The sequence below is a fragment of the Taudactylus pleione genome, unplaced genomic scaffold (assembly GCF_031769625.1).
Source record: "Taudactylus pleione unplaced genomic scaffold, aTauple2 ptg000454l, whole genome shotgun sequence".
In the NCBI taxonomy this organism is placed as follows: domain Eukaryota; kingdom Metazoa; phylum Chordata; class Amphibia; order Anura; family Myobatrachidae; genus Taudactylus; species Taudactylus pleione.
In genome coordinates, this window is record NW_028284856.1 from 1,764,510 (window position 1) to 1,781,169 (window position 16,660).

Genomic DNA, 16,660 nt, shown 5'->3' on the forward strand with positions numbered 1-16,660 from the left:
ACCCAGCTTTACGACTAGGTAAATCTCCTGAAGAAGAGGAATACTTTCACTCTCTGGATGTAGTCAGTGCCTTCAGGATCTACAGTATGTCCATAGCACCCATGAGTAGGTGCTTTTTGAGTTATGGTGCAGGGTGCCTATGCTAATGTCATAATGCGCCAGACAGCAGAAGTTATGTACCGTGTCTGGCAGCCCTGCGGACCCAGCTGGCAGTGGGCGGGGAGTTACCGACTCCCGCAGCTCGTGTCTCTGCTCTCGGCTCCTCTCTGTCTCCTGAATCGGCTGCAAAGCGCAGGCAGCCACGACTCCCCTGGTGACCCAAACGTGAATAATGGAACTTCTCCTTATAAGAGGGAGTCTCTGGAACTATACAGGTGCCAGAGTATAGTTTCCCAACCTTACTCCAACGTTCCACAATCCAGTAATTTCCTGCTCGTTCCTGACATTTTGCATTGGCTTATCCATTACCTGATTCCGTCTTCTCCCTGGTACTGCGCTTGGTGTTCCAGCTTGACTTTGGCTTCGTTCCTGACCCTGATATTGTTTGATTCCTGGTACCGTCTTGTCCGTTTGGTTCTGACCATGCTTGACGACTACGTTTGTACGCCTTCATCGGACACCACTGCAATTCAGAGTACACCAGCACGTGTACTAGGGAACGAAGTCTGAGGGCCACGACTTGCACGTCTGACGCAGCCAAGTCCAAACCTCCTTGCGAGGTTCACTGGTAAATACCACCGACACGTTAGCCTCTGCGTCTCAGTACTGGGTCTTGCCAATCCCAAAGTACGGGCTAGCATCCCCTATCTATCTGTGAGTTGCTACAGCTAAGTAGCAATGCCATCTGGTCTTCTGTGCACACCTTTACATTGAACGTATTTGCATCCAAAGAGATCAGTTTGTGCTCCTGTCAATGTTAGAGAGCTATGGGCCTGATTCAGAGCCGGACGCTATTTGCGCTTGCTCGTCCAGAAAAAGGGGCTGGCTATTTAAATTGACCGTTCGCTCTTTGCGGTCTGTTGATGCCTCTGTGTCTGAACAAGCAAACAAAACATGCGGTCTTTTTTTTGTAAAAAACGCCCCCTGGCCACTCGCATCCTACGTCATCTCCGCTATTTATTTGATTAATCGAGTACATCGAAAGGCGAATTAACTGCTCGCAGTGCTTGTGGTTGGATTTTCCTACCGCAATCATGCGAACAGTTCAGGCTAAGAAACAACCAAGTGACGTGGTCGATGACGCTGCTTTGTTAATTATGCACACCCTTAAAACGCCCGTTTTGACCTTTTGGCACGCCTGCATTCGGATCACCACTCCCCGTTTTCAAGCACCTTCTCCTGTTACCACCCACAAATGCCTCATTCTGTCACTCAAATTATCAGGCATTCGCTATTTTGCAAGCACATGAATTTCGACCGCACTGACTGGTTCGCGCATGCGTATTACAAGCCGTACGCATGCGCAGTTGTGCGAACATCGCTCGGAGCGAACGAGCGGCCACTTACGAGCGGCTCTGAATCAGGCCCTATGTTCTCTCCTTTCTCTAATGCTAGTCTTATCCTTGGGACTTTGTTAGAAATCACTGAAGTCCTATCAAACTAAGGGCCTGATTCTGAGTCATGGTGGGTACACACTAGACGATATGCTCCCTGAGCGATATCGTGTAGTGTGTCCACGGCAGGCTGTGCTCAATGTCGTTCATGACATTGAGCACAGCCGCTGAACGATATCATTAACGATATCGTTCAGCGCCGGGCTCTCTCCCCCATTCCCCAACATGCAGCAACCTGACGAGATCGTCAGGTTGGCCTGCATGTCAGCCCGATGAACGATAATGACGAAGGACCCGCAGGAACGCGCGTCGTCGTTATCGTTCATCTTTTTGGGGTTAAAAATGGATGATAAAGTGGACGACTGAACGATAACGATATCGTTATCGTTCACTCGTTCACTTTATCGCCCAGTGTGTACGCACCTTAAGATGCATGTGTGAATGTGGATGAATCTCACCAATTTCAGCATACTGTGCACACTCCAAAGAAAGAAATCTGTGTCTGCGTGCACATCGATGAGATCACTAACATGTATGGATTGATCTATCCATCCGCCGGGCATGCTATATGTGAACTGTTGCATCTCATGAATATGTCATGGACGTGTATGCCGGCTTTCGTGCTTGTACGTAAAGTGTGGATGGAAATTGTACACCTGTTTCAGACAGATCTTTTGCATCTATCATGGGGTGGGTGCAAGTCCAGATACTAATGATGATACTGCAAAACAATAATTCACTATATAAAACACTGTAAAAAAATCTAAAATGCTTCAGCATTGAACCCGAGACATCTTCATTTTATTTGAAAATCAATCTGTCACCAATAAGTTTCCGGGGATTGCTGCTCTCATTGGGAATGGTAGCACTTTTCTCTGACCTACTGTTCTGTACTGCGACAGCACAGGATGAAAGGTTGAATGTATTTAATAAAATGATGACTTATGCATGTGCTACTGTGAAATAAAATTTTAGTAGAGGTCACAGATGAGTTTCATGACTATATGACTATACCCTGATGAGATCACAGTCCAAGGGCCTGTTTTAGAGTTATACGCAAACCCAATGGTTTGCGTACATCTTTAGTGTGCCCAAATGCCACAGCCTGATAGGCTGCGGCCTTTTGTGGCCGACGTCAGGCAGCATCTTAGATAATGGGGTCCCATTTTCCGGGCGTGCTGAAGCCAGTGGCTGAGACCTTGTACTCACTGGCTTCAGCTGTGTAAAACCACCAGCCATCTTGAGTAACCTGCAGATCACATAAGCCGGCAGATAGGTGTTTCTTTATACAAGACGCCTCCTGCAGTATTAGCATATTATGCAGCTACTGTGCAATATTGTACAACTCTGAATCAGATCCAAGTACCTGTATACAAGTCATGGAATTCTAATATTCTTGTATTTCAAAGTGGGGATCATTATTCCTTTTAATTAGTAATGCATAGTTTTTGAACAAAGAAATTAAACATTTGTACCATTTTATGGAATGTGTTATGGTCTGTTTTTTGTTTTATTGTGTGCATAAAGGACGTGGGGGGAAAAGGGCTGTCCCTATGTGTTGGTCTCTATAACTGGTGCATCATCGGGGCTGGGTTTTCTTTTGAGGACTATTAGGATTTGGCTGCATACATTAACCAGAGGAAATAAGTTATGAAGCAGCGAAGCTAAGGTGTGCAAACACAACTCATGAACAAGGGTAAAATGTATAGTTTTCTTTTTACTCTTTGGTGTGGATGAGATGTGTCCTAAAAAGGCCATCGTAGTCCCAGCTTTGTGTGACAATGATGAGGACACTTTTCTGAACTCTTTATACAAGCATTCACACTACTCATTTACAGTATTTTAGTGACTTATTGCTCAGCTACCATGCAGTGCCAGCCTTGTGTTACTGCTGCTAGTATCTCGGTACAGGTAGTTGTGATTTGTAACCTGCAAAGTAATTGTATTTGGGGATGCAGTGGCATTTATTTTGGATCACATACAGACAGTGGCAAGAGTATGAGAGGGTGGGGTTGTGGCAGGTGATTTGGGAGCATGTGAAAACCGTGACAGTGGTGGGTGTTGATTATTTTAGTAAATCTATGTAGAAACCATCAAACTTTATGCTTGGTAATAATAAAATGCTGGGTGTAAAAGCTTAAATAAATAAAATAAATTCTTCTTTTTTTTTTCAGGCTTCACTCATCTCTCCCCAGGAGAAAACCTACATTAATGATAACTCCCAGACTATATCCAAGCGCAGTACAGCACTTCATGACTGTAAGTAAATCATACTTGCCTACTTTTGAAAAAGCATTTCAGGGAGATTGTGAAAGCAGCACCTATGAGCGCGTGTTACAGTGGGCGTGTACTGATAAATCTGAGAGGCGTGTCCTAAACCTGACTTACATCCAAATGTAACCAGCCCAAAAGCAGTTAGTAAGATCTGTTTGTTGATGAAAACACTAATACTTTTCAGAAATTCATAGGGATCATTGTGCCTTATAATAACCAATGCAAGGAAATTACACTAATGATCCCATTTGAATGTATATATCTCTGTTTTTTAATATAACAGATTCGTAATGGGAGTAAGGATGAAATGAGGGAGATTTGTAGACTCTTCAGGGAGACAGGGAGATTGCTACTATTTCAGGGAGTCTCCCTGACAATGAGGGAGAGTTGGCAAGTATGAAGTAAATGAATACAAAAATCTGTTTGATGAGACATTATGGGGTAAATTTTTGTGTCTGGTCTGAGTTTAAACTCTCACAGCATGAAACTTGGGTGACTTTTGCCAGAAGAAACTCATAAATTTACCAAGAATCGTGTTTAGCAGAATCGAGTTTTTCGATGGTTTATGTGATCGAGACTATCCCCACGTTTCCGGAGTGTGATCGCAGGCAAACTTACCCGAACATACAGCCTGCACATATCAGTAAGATACGTGCAGGCTGCTTGTTTGTGATTAAAACTAATGAAAGAGTTGATGTTTAAAAAAAAAAGACGTAGGGTTCCTCCCCAAAAAGCCTAACCACCCCCGGGCTCCTGAGTCAGTCCTGGTTCTAAAAATAACCAGCACCGGACTCAAATCTAGTCGGGGTGTAATGCCACAGCCAGGGGACCCTTTCACCGGATCTCTCCGGCCAATGCATTAACACCCCAAGCTAGTCAGCACAAGCCTGAGATTCTCAGGGGAGGTGGGGTACCCAATAAAGCGGTCTCCTCTCTCCCAAGTACCCCAGGCTTACGCTGAAGCCCGGGGATATTCCCTGCACCCATAGCCTGGTGCAGCGGTAATAGGGGGAAGAATAAATTAATACTATTGTTTTTTTTAATTTGGAGAACTACAGGTGCCAGCCCTTTGGCACTTGTGGAACTAAGGGCTCAATTCAGACCTGGTCGCTAAGAAGCGTTGGCTTGTAGCTGGCCGATTTTTGTATTCTGCGCATGCGCGAACCAGTGCGAAAGATTGGGAAGCGTTCGCTCGCAAAGCATAGACAGCCCAGCTGCATGAGTGACAGGGCAAGCCGTTTGTGGGTGGTAACAGGGGCAGGCCACTAGAAACGGGAGAGTGGATGTGCAAACGCAGGCGTGCCTGAGCGGCTTAACACCCGTTGCATAGGCGTGCATAATTAAGACAGAGAGTCATAGTACACGTCACCTGTTTGAATTTTACACTGAAGTGCTCGCAGTGCTTGCGGTAGGGTATAGTCAACCTCAAGCGCTGCGTTCGCTTTCGATGCTACCCGATGTACCGATGGCTGCATACACTTCCTGGAGATGACGTGCGCAAGTGGGCGGCTTAAGTCAGGCTGGAGGACGTCTACGTACACAAAGCAATCGCAAAGCAAGCCATAGTGGGCGTGCTTATGCCTTGCCATGAGATCGCCTGCCATGCCGTCACTTAGTCGAATTTGCATACACTGGGAGTGAGCGTACGCATCAAGCGGGTCTGAATGAGCTCTTAAACGCCTTAAGGACCGATCACCAATTGCAGCAACAATGTGTTTCTAAGTTTTCAGCTGTGAAGTGCTGCTTAAAGTCTCTCATAGCTATATATGCTAATACAGTTGTTTTCAATATATATATATATATATATATATATATATATGTGTGTGTATATATATATATATATATATATATATTGTGATAGGATCACTGGTAAAGTGGTCTGTGACAGGGACATTTATCCCAGATTCCTGTCCTATGTGTTTAAAATCCCCAGGAGAAAGTCTGCAGTGTAGCAGGCTTGAGTCTCGGCTTTTTGAAAAGCCGGTTTGGGACCTGGGGGTTGTGGGTGAGAGGGGGGGAGGGCTCCACCCATGGCCACTCCAGGTTTTGGTTCTCGCAGCCTGGTAACAGGATTGTTAGTTTTCCACCTGAGAGTGGCCAATATAAGCCTAGTTTGTTTAGGGCTGATTGTCTCACCTGGGAGAGCAGACAGGGAGTTTGCTCAGAGACACTTGAAAACCTAACTGTAAGTGTTGTGCTGTGCTTTTGTTGCTGGTGAGGGCATTAGGCCCTGCCAGGTTCTGGTAGTGAGGGAACTACCTGTGAAGTTAGTGCCCCGACAGGGCTAGGATTATTGTTTATGTTTTCTTTATGTTATTTCTGACATTGTACAATAAAGACTCGCGCCGATCAGCTTGTGCTTGCATCCAGACTGGTGTGCTGCTTCCCTGCTGCTGTGTGTGTGTGTAAGGAAGGAGTCCTCTACCCAGGAGAGGGACCCCCTAACCTAACTGTGTCACAATATGGTGGAGAATGCGGGCACCCACACACACTGAAGTTGCAGCAAGAGGAAAACTTTCCATTTAAAAATTAAAGGGACAGACACCCACTTTGTGAGTGTGGAAATAACACTGTGTCCTTGGAGTCCCATAGAGGAGGCGTCAGCCAATGCTCAGAGAGGCAAGGTTCAGCTTCCAACCTACACCCCAGGACAAATGGAGGACATTATTAAGGCCTTGCTCCAAGCTACAACAGCTCAGCAGGAATCTACCGGAGCTCAGCAGGAATCTACCAGGACGCAGCAGGAATCCACCAGGGTGCAACTGTTGGCCTTGGAGACAGCCCAGAGGCAACAACAGGTCGCCATCGAGGAAACCCGCCAGGCCTTAGCGGAAAACAGCCAGGCCATAAGAGAGGTGGTACAGCACCTGGTCGCCCGGCCCAGAGATGTTACTACTGGTCCTCCCACCACCACTCACTCCGTACGAGCCAGTCACTTCCTCCAAAAGATGACTTCGGGCGATGATGTGGAGGCCTATCTCGCCGCATTTGAAAGAACGGCCGAAAGGGAGAGTTGGCCCCAGGAGCAGAGGGCAAGTCTGGTGGCACCTTTTTTGTCTGGGGAGCCACAAAAGGCCTATTTCGACTTATGTCTGGCTGATGCAAAGGACTATAAAAAACTAAAACTGGAGATCCTAACTCGCTTGGGAGTCACCACCTTTGTTCGTGCCCAACGGGTCCACCGCTGTGAGTTCCATATGGACAAGCCTCCACGTTCACAGATGCATGACCTCGTCCATCTGTCCTCAAAATGGCTACAGCCCAAGACGCTGACGGGACCACAGATCGTGGAAAGGGTCGTGGGTGAGCCATGCAGACCCTAAGTCCGCGGACCAGTTGGTCGAGCTGGTGGAGAGGTACGTGGCGGCTGAGGAGCTGAGGAGTATGCCCCACCAAGCCCCGATGGCGCACCGGCGAACTCCCACAGACACTGGTAAGACTGTTCCAGGGGAGAAGGGTGCTGGGCGGTGGGATGTACCTAAGACTGAGGGTGTAGAACCTGGAGACAGGCCTGCCAGGCCAGGAAGGTTCTTGCCCCATAAACGACTAGACATTAATATGATTCAGTGTTTCCGGTGTGGTGACTTCGGCCATATTTCCGCTAATTGTTCACTTACAACTGAACCTATGCAATGTGATACTGCTCATGTCTACCGCAGGGGGTCTTTCTTTGCACAGACAGCCTGTACGGCTGACCGGCAGGCTGAGACTGATAAGCACATGTGTGTACTCACTGTAGATGGCAACCGAGTAGAGGCACTGTTAGACTCTGGTAGCTTGGTGACACTTATAAAAGCGGAGCTGGTGAACCCCTTGAGGCGTAAGGGGAAAACTGTTGGTGTGACCTGCATACATGGGGATACTCGATATTATGTTACTGCCGAGGTGAACATCGAGACACCATGTGGCTCTGCCATAGTTTCTGTGGGTTTGGTGCCTGGTCTGATGTGCGATGCAATATTGGAGAGAGACTTTGCTCACTTCTGGAAGTTGTGGGAAAGCCGTTTTGTTCCAGAAGTGAACAACCCCGGTCCACTTGAGAAGGTTGTCGATATAGTGGAGGAGGGAGCTTCTTCTGAGTCAGAGTTATTCCCTTTTTCTACTATGATTGGTTTACTAGAGAATGCGGAGCGTGACGGAGGCCCGCCAACTGATGTGCCTCCCATTGAGGTGGGAAGTGTTGTTGGGCCAGTTGATCATCTGCCTATTATAGAGGTGCCGATAGTGAGAGAGCACCTGAAACAGGCTCAACAGGCACAGCAGAGGGTATACAACCGCAATGCTCGGTTACGCAGCTTTGCTCCTGGGGACAGAGTGTTAGTGTTGGTTCCCACTGTGGAAAATAAACTTTTGGCTAAATGGCAAGGGCCCTTTGAAATCTTAGAAAGAGTGGGACAGGTCAATTACAAAGTTTACCAGCCGGGGAAAAGAAATCCGGAACAGATATACCATATAAATCTGTTAAAGCCCTGGAAAGATAGAACGGTACTGTCGGCCGTCCGAGCCCCTCCTGTAAGTCCAGGGCCCTTAGTTCCCGAAGTGACAGTGGCAAAAACCCTGTCGGCAATTCAACAACGAGAGGTCAAGGAGTTTCTGGTTAGAAATAGGGTGCTGTTCTCGGACGTACCTGGGAAAACCTCGGTCGTTAAACATGACATCATCACTGACCCAGGGGTTAAAGTTAATCTAAAGCCCTATAGGTTACCAGAAGCACCAAGAGCATCGGTGTCGAAAGAAATTAAAAATATGCTAGAGTTAGGGGTTATTGAAGTATCACATAGTGAATGGTCAAGTCCCATTGTGTTGATTCCAAAGCCCGACGGGAGTGTGCGTTTCTGCAATGACTTCCGAAAGTTGAACAGTGGTTCAAAATTCGATGCCTACCCGGTGCCACAGTGGAAAAGGAGGCGTTGGCCATAAAGTGGGCGTTACAAACTTTTAAATTTTCGGTGGAACACAGGCCAGGGGGCCTGTTGTTTAAAGCAGACGCGTTGTCACGCGTTCATTGTTTGGGGGCCTCAATTGTTCCGCCCCATAGGTCGAAACAAAGGGGGGGGATATGTGATAGGATCACTGGTAAAGTGGTCTGTGACAGGGACATTTATCCCAGATTCCTGTCCTATGTGTTTAAAATCCCCAGGAGAAAGTCTGCAGTGTAGCAGGCTTGAGTCTCGGCTTTTTGAAAAGCCGGTTTGGGACCTGGGGGTTGTGGGTGAGAGGAGAGGGAGGGCTCCACCCACGGCCACTCCAGGTTTTGGTTCTCGCAGCCTGGTAACAGGATTGTTAGTTTTCCACCTGAGAGTGGCCAATATAAGCCTAGTTTGTTTAGGGCTGATTGTCTCACCTGGGAGAGCAGACAGGGAGTTTGCTCAGAGACACTTGAAAACCTAACTGTAAGTGTTGTGCTGTGCTTTTGTTGCTGGTGAGGGCATTAGGCCCTGCCAGGTTCTGGTAGTGAGGGAACTACCTGTGAAGTTAGTGCCCCGACAGGGCTAGGATTATTGTTTATGTTTTCTTTGTTATTTCTGACATTGTACAATAAAGACTGGCGCCGACCAGCTTGTACTTGCATCCAGACTGGTGTGCTGCTTCCCTGCTGCTGTGTGTGTGTGTGTAAGGAAGGAGTCCTCTACCCAGGAGAGGGACCCCCTAACCTAACTGTGTCACAATATGTATATATATATATATATATATATATTTATATATATATATATATATATATATATATATATATACACACACACAGTCAGGTGCATAAATATTGGGACATTGACAGAATTTTCATATTTTGGCCTCTATTTACCACCACAATGGCTTTGAAATGAAACAAACAAGATGTGCTTTAACTGCAGACTTTCAGATTTAATTTGAGGGTACTTACATCCAAATGTATCAGATGAACGGTGTAGGTATTACAACGGTTTCTATATGTGCCTCCCACTTTTTAAGGGGCCAAAAGTAATGGGACTATCAACTCAAAAGCTATTTCATGGACAGGTGTGGGCTATTCCCTCGTTATTTCATTATCAATTAAGCAGGTAAAAGGTCTGGAGTTGATTCTAGGTGTGACATTTGTATTTGGAATCAGTTGCTGTAGACTCTCAATATGAGATCCAAAGAGCTGTTACTATCAGTGAAGCAAGCCATCATTAGGCTGAAAAATCAAAACAAACCCATCAGAGAGATAGCAAAAACATTAGGTGTGGCCAAATCAACTGTTTGGAACATTCTTAAAAAGAAAGAACGCACCGGAGAGCTCAGCAACACCAAAAGACCCGGAAGACCACAGAAAACAACTGTGGTGGATGACAGAAGAATTATTTCCCTGGTGAAGAAAAACCCCTTCACAACAGTTGGCCAAATCAAGAACACTCTCCAGGAGGTAGGTGTATATGTGTCAAAGTCAACAATCAAGAGAAGACTTCACAAGAGTGAATATAGAGTGTTCACCACAAGATGTAAACCATTGGTGAGCCACAAAAACAGGAAGACCAGATTAGAGTTTGCCAAACAACATCTAAAAAAGCCATTACAGTTCTGGAACAACATCCTATGGACAGATAAGACAAAGATCAACTTGTACCAGAGTGATGGGAAGAGAAGAGTATGGAGAAGGAAAGGAACTGCTCATGATCCAAAACATACCACCTCATCAGTGAAGCATAGTGGTGGTAGTGTCATGGCGTGGGCATGTATGGCTGCCAATGGAATTGGTTCCCTTGTATTTATTGATGATGTGACTGCTGACAAAAGCAGCAGAATGAATTCTGAAGTGTTTCGGGCAATATTATATGCTCATATTCAGTCAAATGCTTCAGAACTCATTGGACGGTGCTTCACAGTGCAGATGGACAATGACCCAAAGCTTACTGCAAAAGCAACCAAAGAGGTTTTTAAGGCTAAAAAGTGAAATGTCATGCAATGGCCAAGTCAATCCCCTGACCTGAATCCGATTGAGCATGCATTTCACTTGATGAAGACAAAACTGAAGGGAAAATGCCCCAAGAACAAGCAGGAACTGAAGACATTTGCAGTAGAGGCCTGGCAGAGTATCACTAGGGATGAAAGCCAGCGTCTGGTGATGTCTGTGCGTTCCAGACTTCAGGCTGTAATTGCCTGCAAAGGATTTGCAACGAAGTATTAAAAAGTGGGAGGCACATATAAAAACCGTTGTAATTTTTACACCGATCACCTGATTTGGATGTAATTACCCTCAAATTAAATCTGAAAGTCTGCAGTTAAAGCACATCTTGTTTGTTTAATTTCAAAGCCATTGTGGTGGTGAATAGAGGCCAAAATATGAAAATTCTGTCAATGTCCCAATACTTATGCACCTGACTGTGTGTGTGTGTGTGTGTGTGTGTGTGTGTGTGTGTGTGTGTGTGTGTGTGTGTGTATGTATGTATGTATGTATAATATATATATATATATATATATATATATATAATATTCCTGATGTCGGCACTCCCATACAAATGCAGTTCATAACTGCGGTGCCAGTCATAAGATAGAATAATGTAACCAAGGTGTATCCTGAAGACTGGTTGAAATAAACCTGAAACGTCGATCATGCTTAAGGATTGTCTTTGAAGTGTTTTTTATTTGAGTGATCCCGCTGAGTGCCGCTGCATATATATATATATATATATATATATATATATACACATATATATATATGGGATGTGCAGGCTCGGATAGCTTCGAGTTTGCACGCCGAGTTCGGATTTTCCCTCCAAAAAACGGGACTCATAAAGAGGCAAAATGTCATCTTGCATGGACAAACATCATCATTCCTGGACAAAAGTTCAGGAATGATGATGTTTGTCCATGCAAGATGACGTTTTGCCTCTTTCTGAGTCCTGTTTTTTGGAGGGAAAAATCCGAGCTCGGCGTGCAAACTCAAACCTATCCGAGCCTGCACATCCCTAATATATATATATATATATATATATATATATATATATATATATATATATATTTTTTAACATCTGGATGCGGCACTCTCAGTTCTTGCAAAAAAAATATTTAATTACATTGCAGTCAGCAACGTTTCAGTGCCACTTATACATAGGCACTGTCCTCAGGCTAAAGTACATGATAAAACTCCTGCCTTATATCTACACCCATGCTGTGTGTGTGAGCGCCAAAAGCTGGGGGCGGGACTGCTCACCCGGGCCGGCAGCATGTTATAAGTATAAGTTATATATAAGTTATATGCAGTGCCCATCACCATAGTGACTAAAAAACAAACGGGCAGAAATTTTTACATTGATGTATACAAGGATACATGATACTGCCACCTAGTGGCAGAAAGCAAAATACACAGATAGAATATCACTTTCATTAAAAGGTATTAGAAAAACACATTGAGGCATAACTTGAATATATAATGATAATAGCTGCGCATGTCATATGATTTAATAATACTAGATAAGTTATAAAATGCAAAACAACTCTACAGTTTATCATGCTCTACACAATCCATGGCCATATGCTGGATCATAGAGAATTGAAAAGTTATAAATATACAAGAATCTTTTTACAAGGGATATATTCCCTCAGTAGCATATAATCATAATATTATAATAATAGCTAAATATATATACTGGCCACTGGATTGTATAGAACAATGGACTTATCATGTAACAAAAAAACTATATGCTAAAATCTTCTATTGATGGTTATTTCAGCCATGTCACACACACACATGAGAAAAAGAGTATTGCGCTATTGATTCCGAATTCTATTATTGTCCTTATAGTAAGACAGTTTGCATGTTTTTGGCATTTTCATAAAGTGCAGCTTCCCATTGAGATTATATCACCACTAAAATCTCCTGTAGTTAGTTTTAGGAAAGAAATAAAGGAGCGCTCACACTAGTAAATTTGTAAATTTTATGTAATAAAAATATCATAAAAACGTACATTGAGGTAAACATTAATCAGGTCACGAAAAAGCCTGATAGCCTTGTGGATTGCCGTTACTCCAGATACTGCCATTCACCGCTATTCATCATATTTAAAATGTAAAATGTGTATGTATTTTATATCAGCTTTATTTGCACATGGGATTGTTAACTTGACTTGAAACATAGCCTGTTAAATCAAACAATGATTGATAGCACTATAAATAGACAGTGGAAATGGAGCTTAGACACACCCACTGATGAAGTCTTATCCATGACGAACGTGTTTGGGCTGCCTAGCACGGTGACATGTACCAGCACTGTTTGAGAGGACTCTTTTTCGTGAGCTGATTAATGTGTACCTGAATGTACGTTTTTATATTTTTATTACATAAAATTTACAAATTTACTACAGTGTGCACTCCTACATTTCTTTCCTAGATATATATAAAATTTAGTAAGGAATAAATGGAGGCACTCCACGACTGATTTAATAAATTTGAATCCGACGTTTCCGGCACATGCCAATCATCTGGGATATCCCTGATGACTGGCATATGCCCGAAACGTCCGTGGAAGGCAAACACACGCCAACTACATTAAAGAAGTGAGTGACGGGACGTGTGTATGTGTGGAACAGCGCCAGAAAATAAATACCCCAAAATGAACAATCTCATATGTCTGTGAATTGCAGTTGCAAAAACAGCATTACTTTGCAATATGGGTGTCAGCTCACATCAATAATGATATAGTATTGGTGGTATGCTATAAAGGTTTGAAGTGCAAATAGTGAAATTGATAAAAAGCGACCAGCGTGTTAAAAAAAACCAACATATATATATATATATATATATATATATTGTGATAGGATCACTGGTAAAGTGGTCTGTGGCAGGGACATTTATCCCAGATTCCTGTCCTATGTGTTTAAAATCCCCAGGAGAAAGTCTGCAGTGTAGCAGGCTTGAGTTTCGGCTTTTTGAAAAGCCGGTTTGGGACCTGGGGGTTGTGGGTGAGAGGAGAGGGAGGGCTCCACCCACGGCCACTCCAGGTTTTGGTTCTCGCAGCCTGGTAACAGGCTTGATTGGGTTCCCACCTGAGAGTGGCCAATATAAGCCTAGTGTGTTGAGGGCTGATTGTCTCACCTGGGAGAGCAGACAGGGAGTTTGCTCAGAGACACTTGGGAAACCTATCTGTGAGTACTGTGCTGTGCTTTGTTGCTGGCGAGGGCATTAGGCCCTGCCAGGTTCTGGTAGTGAGGGAACTACCTGTGAAGTTAGTGCCCCGACAGAGCTAGGATTTACGTTTATGTTTTCTTTGTGTTATTTCTGACATTGTACAATAAAGACTGGCGCCGACCAGCTTGTACTTGCATCCAGACTGGTGTGCTGCTTCCCTGCTGCTCTGTGTGTGTGTAAGGAAGGAGTCCTCTACCCAGGAGAGGGACCCCCTAACCTAACTGTGTCACAAAATATATATATATATATATATATATATATATATATATAAAATATGTGATGGTTTGTGAATAAAATTTAGCAATTTATTGAATGACAATTCATAAAAGAAATAAAAAAGTGTCCACTCACAAAAAGTGTCACACACAATCACATAGAATATACAGGAATAAATACTCTTTAAACAAAGGTTATATGCTTATCTGAGTATGAAGAATAAATAGTTCATATGGCAAGAGATAGGAGCCTCCAACACGTTTCATCCAGTCAGGATATCATCCCCTTGGTGCTTTTTATCAATTTCACTATTCGCAATTATGTGTTCAATATTTTTGGTGACACTTCCAGTTTTTTTTCTGTTTTTTTTTTTTTTTTTGTGGCCTGCTGCACTCAACTGAACATTGGAGAAGAGCGCCATTTACACAATAATACAGTTACAATGGATAAGCCTCTTATTTTAAATACCAGTTAGAAATTATTACATTTAGTAATCAAGGTATGACTATGACTGTATTTACAATTCATAAAAGCAGTATTCTGCTATTTAGCAATTTTTACTTTATGGCGGGGGCCCGGAACCTAACCCGCCATATGTGCGTGGTCCTCCTGTATGTTTAAATATAAATAAATTATTGGCTAAACATTTATTGTTTGGCTGGCTTGTTTTCAAATAAATGTTTCTTTTTCAACAGTGACATGTATAAAATATTCCCTTCCTTTTTGCATTGCGGGAACATCAGGATCAGACAGTGATTGGGAGCTGTCACAGTGGTTAGTTGATAAGGTTAGTGTACTTTGTGCTGCAGCAGTTGTATATTGGGTGCTAACCATAAAATCTCAAATTCTACATTGCAATAGAAATAATCAAGCTATGAAATGACTGTCATTATTGTGAATTTTTTTAAAATAATGGTTTGAAAATGAATGAAATGGCGCTGTCCATGATTCTTATTATAATACAAAAAAAACGTAAATGTTAAAAAGAATATCTCTTTAGTATACTAGCATTAACTTGCTCTCACAGGTCAGAAGCAAACACAATGATCAGTTCATTTAGAAACCATTTGCCTGTTTTTTGTAATTGTAGGCATTTTAAAACTTGAGAGAATTATAATTAGATTTCTATCAGTACAAAAGAGCATTGGTGCTGTTTCAAGTTGCAAATATTATATTATCTTTGTTTGCGATAAACCAATTCAGGTGGCATCACCAACACAGCAAAAGTTACCCCTTCTGGAGAGTCCGTTCTTTCTGCGGTCAAGATGTGACACTGGAGCACCGATGAGCAACTTTACATCTTCTCCAGATCAACATGGTAAGAATATAGTGAAATTACTTTATTAATATGCTGTGTCCGCATACAAATAATATGTTTATACCATATGTATTAATTTAAAAGTGATTATTGGTTGTTGTTGTTCGCTCTTGAATGACAGCTCAAGGCATACAGATAGGATTTGTTAAGTGCCCTTTATAAATGCCCATACAAACTGCAGTTTAAATGGCAGCCTTTTGAGATATTATTGGGTGCAAATTGCAGTGCATATGGGCCCGAAAAAGATTTCTGCTCTGCACCTGATTTGAGATAAATGAGATATCCACGTTCCCACTCTCTGACTAATCAGTGCTACCCTATTTATTCCTATAGAGAGTGTCCGAGAGTGACTTCTCAGTACCATCTGGTCCCGAAGGGGACAAGTAGCATTGTCTCTTGTTTTTTTTGCCATGTACAGTGCATATTCTTTCCTATTTTAAATTATTTATTTGGAACATCATTAAAACAGATGGAGCATAGCGAGATAGACGTCTATTGATTAGCGTGTTTCCAACTCACTACCTCTTACATCTGGTGAGATGTATCTTTACTACATAGGTTGAGTCTCCCATATCCAAATATTCCGAAATACGGAATTATTTTGGCATGACTGAGGTAATGAAACCTTTGATTTTTCATGGTTCAGTGTTCACAAACTTTGTCTAAGGCACAAATTATTAAAGATATTGTATACAATTACCTTCAGGCTGTGTGTATAAGGTGTTTATGAAACATAAATTAAATTCATTGCTGTACACAAACTTTGCTTGAGCCACAAAATTATTGAAAATATTGTGTAAAATTACCTGCAGGCTGTGTGTATAAGTTGTATATAACACACAAATGCACTCTGTGTGTATATTTGGGTCCCATTCCCAAGCTATATCATTATGGTATGCAATTATTCCAAACTACGGAATATTCCGTTATCCAATATACCCCTGGTCCCAAGCATTTTGGCTATGGGAGACTCAACCTGTAGTATAAATTGGGACGCGGTGTTTGGTAGCACTGAAACTTGTCACCAGGTTTGAATGGGATAGCGAAAAATAGCATTTCATGTTACTCAGTTCAAACACTTTTCTTTAGAAGAAGAAAACTGCTGGACAATGTACATGAATTCTACAAGTGTTAAACTGGTTAGAAATAAAATATG

At 42.9% G+C, this 16,660-nt stretch overlaps 1 protein-coding gene across 1 annotated transcript in view; it reads left to right on the forward strand.

Moving 5' to 3' along the window:
- LOC148504798 (uncharacterized) overlaps positions 1 to 16,660 on the forward strand; it is a 77,607-nt gene that overhangs the window by 33,068 nt on the left and 27,879 nt on the right. The window contains exons 2-4 of the mRNA XM_088448225.1: positions 3,728 to 3,812; positions 14,882 to 14,973; positions 15,390 to 15,504. Coding sequence (XP_088304351.1) covers positions 3,728 to 3,812; positions 14,882 to 14,973; positions 15,390 to 15,504 — 292 coding nt within the window. The remainder of the gene's footprint in view (positions 1 to 3,727; positions 3,813 to 14,881; positions 14,974 to 15,389; positions 15,505 to 16,660) is intronic.